The sequence below is a fragment of the Salvelinus fontinalis genome, chromosome 4 (genome assembly GCF_029448725.1).
Source record: "Salvelinus fontinalis isolate EN_2023a chromosome 4, ASM2944872v1, whole genome shotgun sequence".
In the NCBI taxonomy this organism is placed as follows: Eukaryota; Metazoa; Chordata; class Actinopteri; order Salmoniformes; family Salmonidae; genus Salvelinus; species Salvelinus fontinalis.
This window is the reverse complement of record NC_074668.1, coordinates 41,352,119-41,362,398: the sequence shown is the minus strand read 5'-3', so window position 1 is coordinate 41,362,398 and position 10,280 is coordinate 41,352,119. Positions and strand designations below refer to the sequence as shown.

The following is a 10,280-nucleotide window of genomic DNA, read 5'->3' as shown; positions in this document are numbered from 1 at the left end:
TGTGTGTGTGTGTGTGTGTGTGTGTGTGTGTGTGTGTGTGTGTGTGTGTGTGTGTGTGTGTGTGTGTGTGTGTGTGTGCGTGCGTGCGTGCGTGCGTGCGTGCGTGTCACCTGTTAAAGAGGTAAACGTGCACTCGGCTGGCCCTGATAGCTGAATCCAGGTGTTGCTGCAGTGCCTCCACAGTGAGCACGTTAGCGCCCTCCTGCCGCGGCGTCTGGATCATCAGCTGGGGACTGAACATGGCCTCCTCGCCCATCTTCTGACGCGTGTACTTCAGCTCCTGATTCACCCTGCCACCCACTGCACACCAGAGGACACACACACGCGCGGTCAGTCTGATAGTATGTGACATACGCATCTTCCCCAACCTGGTTCGATTTCAAACACGTATATTCCACCTTTTGTAAACAAACGATACAATCAAATTGATTCGTGCATCAACCCTGCTGAAAGAGCAATAAGGCATGTGATGACCTTGTCAGCCCCGCCACACTAAGTGACGTTACCGAAACCTGTTCTAATTGACTTAGAACGTCAGTATAGTGTCATTAAAGGCCAGTCTCGGCCTCAGCGTTTGGATCCCCAGCCCTACATTGGTAAGAAAGGAGGGAGACACCCGTTCCTCCCTCCCTCCCTCTCTCACTATGTGGCGTGGTGGGGCTAAGCCCTCTGCGTGAGCTCCCAGCCCCTCCAGCTACAAAAGCAGCCTTATGGTAGGGCTGTGACGGTCTTGGAATGTGAGGTTAAGGTAACTGGCCGGGCCAATGTACACGGTCACCGAGGTAACCGTTTAGGCGGGAGGTCAAAAAGTCCGAATTCTGTTTGTACACTTGTTTACATGGATATGCTTCTAAATAAAAACCTACTTGAAACAAGCCATTACACCTCGTTATTACCATGGCACTTCATTAGTATTACTCAGGTTATTACTTATAAATATGAATCAACAAATGAAGAAATGCCAGGTTGGATAAGATCTGTCACATTTTCAAAGAGTCAAAATACAGAGAAATGCCAACGTTGTCCTTGTCTGTTGGCTTCTCTGCATACATACTTTCGAAATACAAAATCCTATTTTGACGCACAAACGATTCAGACAAAGTCCGATGGGTTTTCTCCCACGTTTCCCGAAATATTCGCATAACGCCACAAACCGTGCCTCTGCGGCCATTCCGCGGCACTGGCATTGACACATTTCCTTCAAAGAGAGGACGCCGCAATGAGAGATATAACGTAGGCTAAGCTATTGAAAAGACGAAATCGCGACAGGAGTGTTTGATTCTCATTAAAGAGATGGAGTCCAGACAGGCTACTTTAGGAAACTTTCTGAACGGACGTATAGGCCTATAGAGAGAATCAGCCTACTCTCACATGCACGTAAAAGCGCCCGCCAATCAAAGCCACCAGCGTGTCAGACACAAGAGCAAATATTTCTCCTTTCCTTAAAACGTATAAGAAAATCTAGGCCTACCTTACACTCTTAGGAAAAAAAGGGTGCTATCTAGAACCTAAAATGGATCTTCGGGCTGTCCCAATAGGAGAACACTTTGAAGAACCCTTTTGGTTCCAAGTAGAACCTTTTTAGGTTCCATGTAGGAAACTCTTTCCACAGAGGATTCTACATGGAACCCAAAAAGGTTCTCCGTGGAACCAAAAATGGTTCTTCCTGGAACCAAAAAGGGTTCTCCTATGGGGACAGCCAAAGAACCCTTTTGGAAACCTTTTTTTTTAAGAGTGTAGGTTTTCCGAAAGTAGGCTGAAAGATAATTCATTGACAAGGAAAGTATGAAGGGGACAGCTTCGCTATCGTATGAAGATGAAAGATCAAAACCAATACACGCAACATGCCCAGAGCCTATTTATCAGCTATGCTGATTATCGAGGGGGAGAGTGTTGGAAAGATTTTTCAAATACTGTGAAGAACTATTATAATTTGAATGGATGTAAAAAAATATATAATAATAATATGTAAACATTACTTTTTTGACTTACTGTGCGAGGTGAATAAAACATTTCTACCTCCCAAGCCCTCCAATCCTGCTGGCCACTCCCTCAGTCTCTACCTCCCAAAACCCTCCAATCCTGCTGGCTACTCCCTCAGTCTCTACCTCCCAAAACTCTCCAATCCTGCTGGCCACTCCCTCAGTCTCTACCCCCCAAAGCCCTCCAATCCTGCTGGCCACTCCCTCAGTCTCTACCTCCCAAAACCCTCCAATCCTGCTGGCTACTCCCTCAGTCTCTACCTCCCAAAGCCCTCCAATCCTGCTGGCTACTCCCTCAGTCTCTACCTCCCAAAGCCCTCCAATCCTACTGGCCACTCCCTCCGTCTCTACCTCCCAAAGCCCTCCAATCCTACTGGCTACTCCCTCAGTCTCAACCTCCCAAAGCCCCCCAATCCTGCTGGCTACTCCCTCAGTCTCTACCTCCCAAAGCCCTCCAATCCTACTGGCCACTCCTTCAGTCTCTACCTCCCAAAACCCTCCAATCCTGCTGGCCACTCTTTCAGTCTCTACCTCCCAAAACCCTCCAATCCTGCTGGCCACTCCTTCAGTCTCTACCTCCCAAAGCCCTCCAATCCTGCTGGCCACTCTTTCAGTCTCTACCTCCCAAAACCCTCCAATCCTGCTGGCCACTCTTTCAGTCTCTACTTCCCAAAGCCCTCCAATCCTGCTGGCCACTGCCTCAGTCTCTACCTCCCAAACCCCTCCAATCCTACTGGCCACTCCTTCAGTCTCTACCTCCCAAACCCCTCCAATCCTGCTGGCCACTCCTTCAGTCTCTACCTCCAAAAACCCTCCAATCCTACTGGCCACTCCTTCAGTCTCTACCTCCCAAAACCCTCCAATCCTGCTGGCCACTCTTTCAGTCTCTACCTCCCAAAGCCCTCCAATCCTGCTGGCCACTGCCTCGCTCAGACATGCTGAAACATCCAATGAAAGTTGCAAGAAAACGCTAATACATTTTTTGGGGGGGATTTTTCCCTTTAGGATGAGGCATCATTGCCTCCATCTCTGCCTCATCGGATGTCATTTTCTGTTCACTTCCCAATGATTCTACATGTTGAGCCGCCACCGTTTGTCGATACGCAGCAGGTGATCTGCCGTGCACGGCCCGAGGCTGGCGTTGATCTGTCTTATCCTGTTTAAAGACGTAATCCGTATTTGGTGAAACTGCCACATCCGTTTGGGACAACAAAGAAGGTACTTCAACAAACACTGTTATTTTCCCCTCGGACATCATTGCTGGACCCTCCTCTCCTCCGTTTCATCAACAAAACCAAAACAATGACAAAGTGACACTGTTTCACCAAATGCGGATTCTAGCTTGAAGGCCAGACATCACCGCCTCTGGCTTCGGGAAGCTTAGCTGGTGAGGTTGACACACAGAGCATTTCAGCTCTACTGGGTCACTGCCACAGACCATCTCTGCTCACCATTGACCATTGTCGGACTAACATGACGCAGAGTGTCAAGACAGGGCGCTATTCCAATCAGCCATGTCACTGGCTGGCATATTGTTGCCTATCCCCCACACACACACACACACACACACACACACACACACACACACACACACACACACACACACACACACACACACACACACACACACACACACACACACACACACACACACACACACACACACACACACACAGAGAGAGAGACACGCAAAGCTCTGTGAGAGTGCCGAGCTGAAAAATCTGTTATGTTTTATATGCTCTAATCCGATTGCTCGACTACAATTCATGAAACATGAAACAGGCATAGGTGGAATATTTTCAGCCTATTGTAATCGTGTTAAAGTTGAACATACGCATGCTGATCTGTACAGGACCAGACCACCCAGGCAGACCAGAGAGCAACGCGGAGGGAGGGGGCCATGTCTGTGCGTATTAGGGGAACACACTTGATTTCCTCCCCCCCCCGACCCAAACACAGCGCTCCCATCTGATCCGGGTCGAGTGCGTGTTTAGAATCGACATCATTAATAGCAGGCCTGAGCTAACCAGAGACGGACAGAAACATGCTTTCTCCTGCTCTCGCAGCTCCCCCACATCTACCACGACCCACACACACAGGCCAGCATGGAACTGATTTACAACTCATGGAACTGTGTGTGTGTGTGTGTCCTGTCCTGTCCAAAAACAGCCCCCTAGACCGTAGGCACTAGTGTAGAGCTTAGAGGATTTGATGGGTTTAAGCTATGTGTTACACCTCTCTACCTTTCCCTCTGAATTTCCGCCATATTGCTTGCACCTATCCAGTCCTCTCCGAGTCTGCTTTAGGGTGTAGGGTATAGGGGTCTAATGGGGTTATTTCTGGATGGGACAAGGTTAATGTCACTGCACGCAACACTATACTAGAGGACACACTGAGCATGTACACTCTTTCAAAGTGCACTAACAAGTCTGGCTAGCACTTGACAATGTTCTTATGACCATGTAATGATTTGCGTTAGTACTGTGTAAGTATTGTGATTACTCATGGTTACACTGCCCTTTCAGCGGTAGCCTTAGTCCTAAATGCAGTATAACAACGAACAACGACAGTACTTGTTACACTACTCTTGAATTATGATGCAGTTACAGGGACAAGTTAAGTGTTGACTGTCTGCTAGGAGTCACGGAGAGGATGAGAACAAACTGACCAATCCGAATGGTGCACCGGGAAGAACACTCCTAGTCCAATGTCCTGAACACATTCCGAGCTCACCCGATCTTCTGGAGTTTACAACGACGACGTGAGGGTAGGACAGAGAAGAGGAATGCAGAGAGACACAAACACGTACGCGCATACGCGAATACTCTCTCTCTCTTCCTCCCTCTCTCCCTCTCCTTCTGTCCCCCTCTCTCTACAGGAAACAGCACATTACGACCTCAGGCTTGGAGAATTCCACACTTCACGAGGTTACAGCGTTTTGGGGTCAACCCTCGCCCGGCCTCAGGGTGAAATTAACACCCCAGCTGGATCAAAAATGTGTGTGTGCGTGCGCGTGCGTGCGTGCGTGCGTGTGCGTGTGCGTGCGTGTGTGTGTGTGTGTGTGTGTGCGTGCGTGCATGTGTGCAGGAGCGTGCTCACTCGTGTGTCTGCGTGTGCATGCTAGTACAAGCATGTGTGTGTGTGTAGGGTTGCAAAGCTAGCGGTAGTTTGTCAAAGTTACCGGAATCTTCAGTAATTTTGGTAATTAACAGAAAATCTATGGCAATCTGTCGTAACTTTGGTCATTTATATTTGGATAAAACTTTTTTTTTAATGAATTCATATATAGTATTAATTTTTATATCTGTGTCCATATTGTCAGAGAGTTCCTGGTAGATAGACCATATGGTTCAAGAGGAACTAGCCTAATTCATTTATTAATTCATTTAAAAGTATCAACTCAACAGTGGCATTCATTTCAATTAACTCTGTAACTCTTCCAACTACTGACTTTTTCACAACTGCCACCAGTTTGACGCCAAAACATACCGACACAGTAAAATATATAAAAGTTTGAGAAAGAAATTTTATAAAATATAAAGGATATTTCATGCTGAAACCCTCATATTAAACACCAACGATATTCACTAATTTGGTTTATATTTAGGACAACGTTTTACAGCTTTCTCATTCTATATATATATATATATATATATAAAAAAAAAATGTATTATTTAATTATTTAATATGTTTCACGTGATGAGGCGACACAGACGGCCAAAGATAATTACAGACACCTGCACAAATCTGAAGCACCCAAAAGGGCCATTAGATGTCTTGTGATAGATGACATAAAATCCTTGAAAGATACCAACATTTCTGGTAAGTTTACTTACAAAGTTTCCAGTAATATACCCTCCCCTTTGCAACCCTATGCATGTATGCAGCTGTATTTCATCAATGACACACATCTTATGTGCTCTCAGGAGACGTGGCTGACCTTAGTCCTCGTTCATATCACCAAGGCGTCTCCGTTCTACCTACACGTTTCTGACCTCAGCAAAAACAGGCCAGGTAGCCTGCTGCCTATTCCTTTCCACCACAACTACTCCACAGTGTTATCTCAGCAAAAACAGGCCAGGTAGCCTGCTGCCTATTCCTTTCCACCACAACTACTCCACAGTGTTATCTCAGCAAAAACAGGCCAGGTAGCCTGCTGCCTATTCCTTTCCACCACAACTACTCCACAGTGTTATCTCAGCAAAAACAGGCCAGGTAGCCTGCTGCCTATTCCTTTCCACCACAACTACTCCACAGTGTTATCTCAGCAAAAACAGGCCAGGTAGCCTGCTGCCTATTCCTTTCCACCACAACTACTCCACAGTGTTATCTCAGCAAAAACAGGCCAGGTAGCCTGCTGCCTATTCCTTTCCACCACAACTACTCCACAGTGTTATCTCAGCAAAAACAGGCCAGGTAGCCTGCTGCCTATTCCTTTCCACCACAACTACTCCACAGTGTTATCTCAGCAAAAACAGGCCAGGTAGCCTGCTGCCTATTCCTTTCCACCACAACTACTCCACAGTGTTATCTCAGCAAAAACAGGCCAGGTAGCCTGCTGCCTATTCCTTTCCACCACAACTACTCCACAGTGTTATCTCAGCAAAAACAGGCCAGGTAGCCTGCTGCCTATTCCTTTCCACCACAACTACTCCACAGTGTTATCTCAGCAAAAACAGGCCAGGTAGCCTGCTGCCTATTCCTTTCCACCACAACTACTCCACAGTGTTACCTCAGCAAAAACAGGCCAGGTAGCCTGCTGCCTATTCCTTTCCACCACAACTACTCCACAGTGTTACCTCAGCAAAAACAGGCCAGGTAGCCTGCTGCCTATTCCTTTCCACCACAACTACTCCACAGTGTTACCTCAGCAAAAACAGGCCAGGTAGCCTGCTGCCTATTCCTTTCCACCACAACTACTCCACAGTGTTACCTCAGCAAAAACAGGCCAGGTAGCCTGCTGCCTATTCCTTTCCACCACAACTACTCCACAGTGTTACCTCAGCAAAAACAGGCCAGGTAGCCTGCTGCCTATTCCTTTCCACCACAACTACTCCACAGTGTTACCTCAGCAAAAACAGGCCAGGTAGCCTGCTGCCTATTCCTTTCCACCACAACTACTCCACAGTGTTACCTCAGCAAAAACAGGCCAGGTAGCCTGCTGCCTATTCCTTTCCACCACAACTACTCCACAGTGTTACCTCAGCAAAAACAGGCCAGGTAGCCTGCTGCCTATTCCTTTCCACCACAACTACTCCACAGTGTTACCTCAGCAAAAACAGGCCAGGTAGCCTGCTGCCTATTCCTTTCCACCACAACTACTCCACAGTGTTACCTCAGCAAAAACAGGCCAGGTAGCCTGCTGCCTATTCCTTTCCACCACAACTACTCCACAGTGTTACCTCAGCAAAAACAGGCCAGGTAGCCTGCTGCCTATTCCTTTCCACCACAACTACTCCACAGTGTTATCTCAGCAATATACAGGCCTCTTTCTTGGGATTCTCCCTGTCGTTTAGGGTCTTTTTACCCATTGATCTCCTCTTTCTCAAAACCAAAAAGAAATTGAAATGATTGCATAATTGTGGCATCGAGTACCGCCACCCCAGGTGAAATAGATTGTGTGATTTACGACACCGTGCTGACTGAACCAGACTAGAGCCACCAAATACGGTTTAAACCCCAGTCAATCAGTCAGTCAGTCCCTGTCATCTCCAAGAGAGCAATACTGCAGTTGAAGCTAACCCCCATCACTAGAAGAACCTCAATAGAATAAACAGCACACATCCACTAATTCCAACGCAACGAGGTAATGTGTGTGTGTGTGTGTGTGTCACTGTGTTCGTGCCTTCAGTGAGGGCATTTAGTTTGTTGTATAACATTAACCCCTGGTGTGTGTCCCCCCCTCCTATTCTCAAACTGGGGGAGAGATTAAACCCAGAGAAGGGGAGAGGAGAGGAGAGGGGGACAGAGTGTGTAAAAGGGGGGCGAAGTAGATTCTAAGGAGCTGACATCACACCCCACCCCTCCCCTTCTCTTCTACCTCTCTTACCTCGGAGGTCTTGTCTCTCTCTCTCTCTCTCTCTCCCCCTCTCTCCATTCAAGCAGGACACTGGCTTCTGATAGGCTTGTCTCATGGTGGCTGCATGGGGCTCAATACAATAGGCCCAGCCCCCTCGTGCCCCCTCACCCCTGCCCACCCCTCCAACCCACACCACAACATAAGAACAACCCCTTGCAAACTCAAACCCATATCCTGACATCACGGCAGCTGGAGTGGTAGTGGGGGGGGGGGGGGTTAAGGCTGGAAGTAGGGTGGCAGAGTGTGTGTCTGGGTGGGTGTGTGTGTGTGTTTGCGGGGGGGGGGGGGGGGCAGGATTAGCTGGATTAGGGCTCTCTCAGCCAAACCCCCTGTAGTGACATGGAAGTCTCTAGAACCAGGTCACCTCACTGCCACCGACCCATCAGCGACCATGACACACCAACAGCCCCATACCCTCCAGATCATCATCTGCAGCCCATCTGTCTGTCTGTCTCTCTCCCGGTTTCTCCCTGTCTCTCTCCCTGTTTCTGTCTGTCTGTCTATCATATTACCTTGCTCTGTCTATCTCAGCAGTTCCCAACTTTTTCAACTCTGGGGACCACCAAATCCCCATCTTAAGCTCTTGAGGACCCCATTCGCAGAGTCTCCAAATGTTTTGGACATAAAATATCTCTGTGGTCAAATTTAGTCAATTTAGCAATGAATGTAACAAATTAACTTCACTCGGGTAGGGGGCAGCATTCGGGAATTTTGGATGAAAAGCGTGACCAAATGAAACTGCCTGCTACTCAGTCCCAGAAGCTATGATATGCATATAATTAGTCGATTTGGATAGAAGACACTCTAAAGTTTCCTAAGCTGTTAACCTGTCTAGGATCAGCGTGGCGCTAGCGGCACACCCCCCCCCCCCCCCCCCCACTGAAAAACCAGTGCCGCGAAATTCAAAAAAAATATTTTTTTTTAATATTTAACTTTCACACATTAAAGTCCAATACAGCTAATGAAAGACACAGATCTTGTGAATCCAGTCAACATTTCCGATTTTTAAAATGTTTTACAGGGAAGACACAATATGTAAAGATGTACATCTATTACCTAAAAACACATTAGCATAATCCACCATCTTTTATTTGTCCACCAACACCAGTAGCCATCACCAATTCGACTAAACTAAGATATTTATAGCCCCTAACCAACAAAAAAACTCATCAGATGACAGTCTGATAACATATTTATGGTATGGGATAGGTTTTGTTAGAAAAAAGTGCATATTTCAGGTATATGGCATAGTTTACAATTGCACCCACCATCACAAATGGACTAGAATAATTACAATGAGCAACGTGTTTACCTAACTACTAATCATCAAACATTTCGTAAAAATACACAGCATACACGAATCGAAAGACACAGATCCTGTGAATACAGACAATATTTCAGATTTTCTAAGTGTCTTACAGCGAAAACACAATAAATCGTTATATTAGCTTAGCACATAGCAATTAGCAGCCCAGCATTGATTCTAGCCAAAGTGAGCGATAAAAGTCAACATCGCCAAAAGATATTAATTTTTTCACTAACCTTCTCAGAATTCTTCCGATGACACTCCTGTAACATCATATTACACAATCCATATAGAGTTTGATCGAAAATGTTTATATTTAGCCACCAAAATCATGGTTAGACAATGTGAAATGTAGCTCAGCTGGTCAGAAAATGTCCTTGCGCCACTTAGACAGTGATCTACTCTTATACATAAATACTCATAAACGTGACTAAAAAATATAGGGTGGACAGGGATTGATAGACAATTTAATTCTTAATACAATTGCGTTATTACATTTTTTAATTTATCCTTACTTTTCAATACAGTTTGCGCCAAGCGAAGCTACGTCAAAAAACATGGCGTCCTAAGCCACTAAAATGTTTCGACAGAAACACGATTTATCATAATAAAAATGTCCTACCTTGAGCTGTTCTTCCATCAGTATCTTGGGCAAAGGATCCTTTCTTGGGAGAAATCGTCTTTTGGTGGAAAGCTGTCCTCTTGCCATGTGGAAATGTCAACTGCGTTCGGGATGAACTGAAAAGCGTGCCCAACTTTTCACATCGTTGCAAAAATAAATGTCCCAAAATCGCACTAAACGGATATAAATTGCTATAAAACGCGTTAAATTAACTACTTTATGATGTTTTTAACTCCTATAACGAGTGAAAAGATGACCGGAGAAATATAACAGGCTAAACTAACGCTTGGA

The 10,280-nt window shown here is 46.2% G+C and overlaps 1 protein-coding gene across 1 annotated transcript in view; it reads right to left on the bottom strand.

Moving 5' to 3' along the window:
• The window catches only part of LOC129852877 (protein patched homolog 1-like), an 85,244-nt gene that overhangs the window by 58,122 nt on the left and 16,842 nt on the right, over positions 1 to 10,280 (bottom strand). The window contains exon 3 of the mRNA XM_055918495.1: positions 111 to 300. Coding sequence (XP_055774470.1) covers positions 111 to 300 — 190 coding nt within the window. The remainder of the gene's footprint in view (positions 1 to 110; positions 301 to 10,280) is intronic.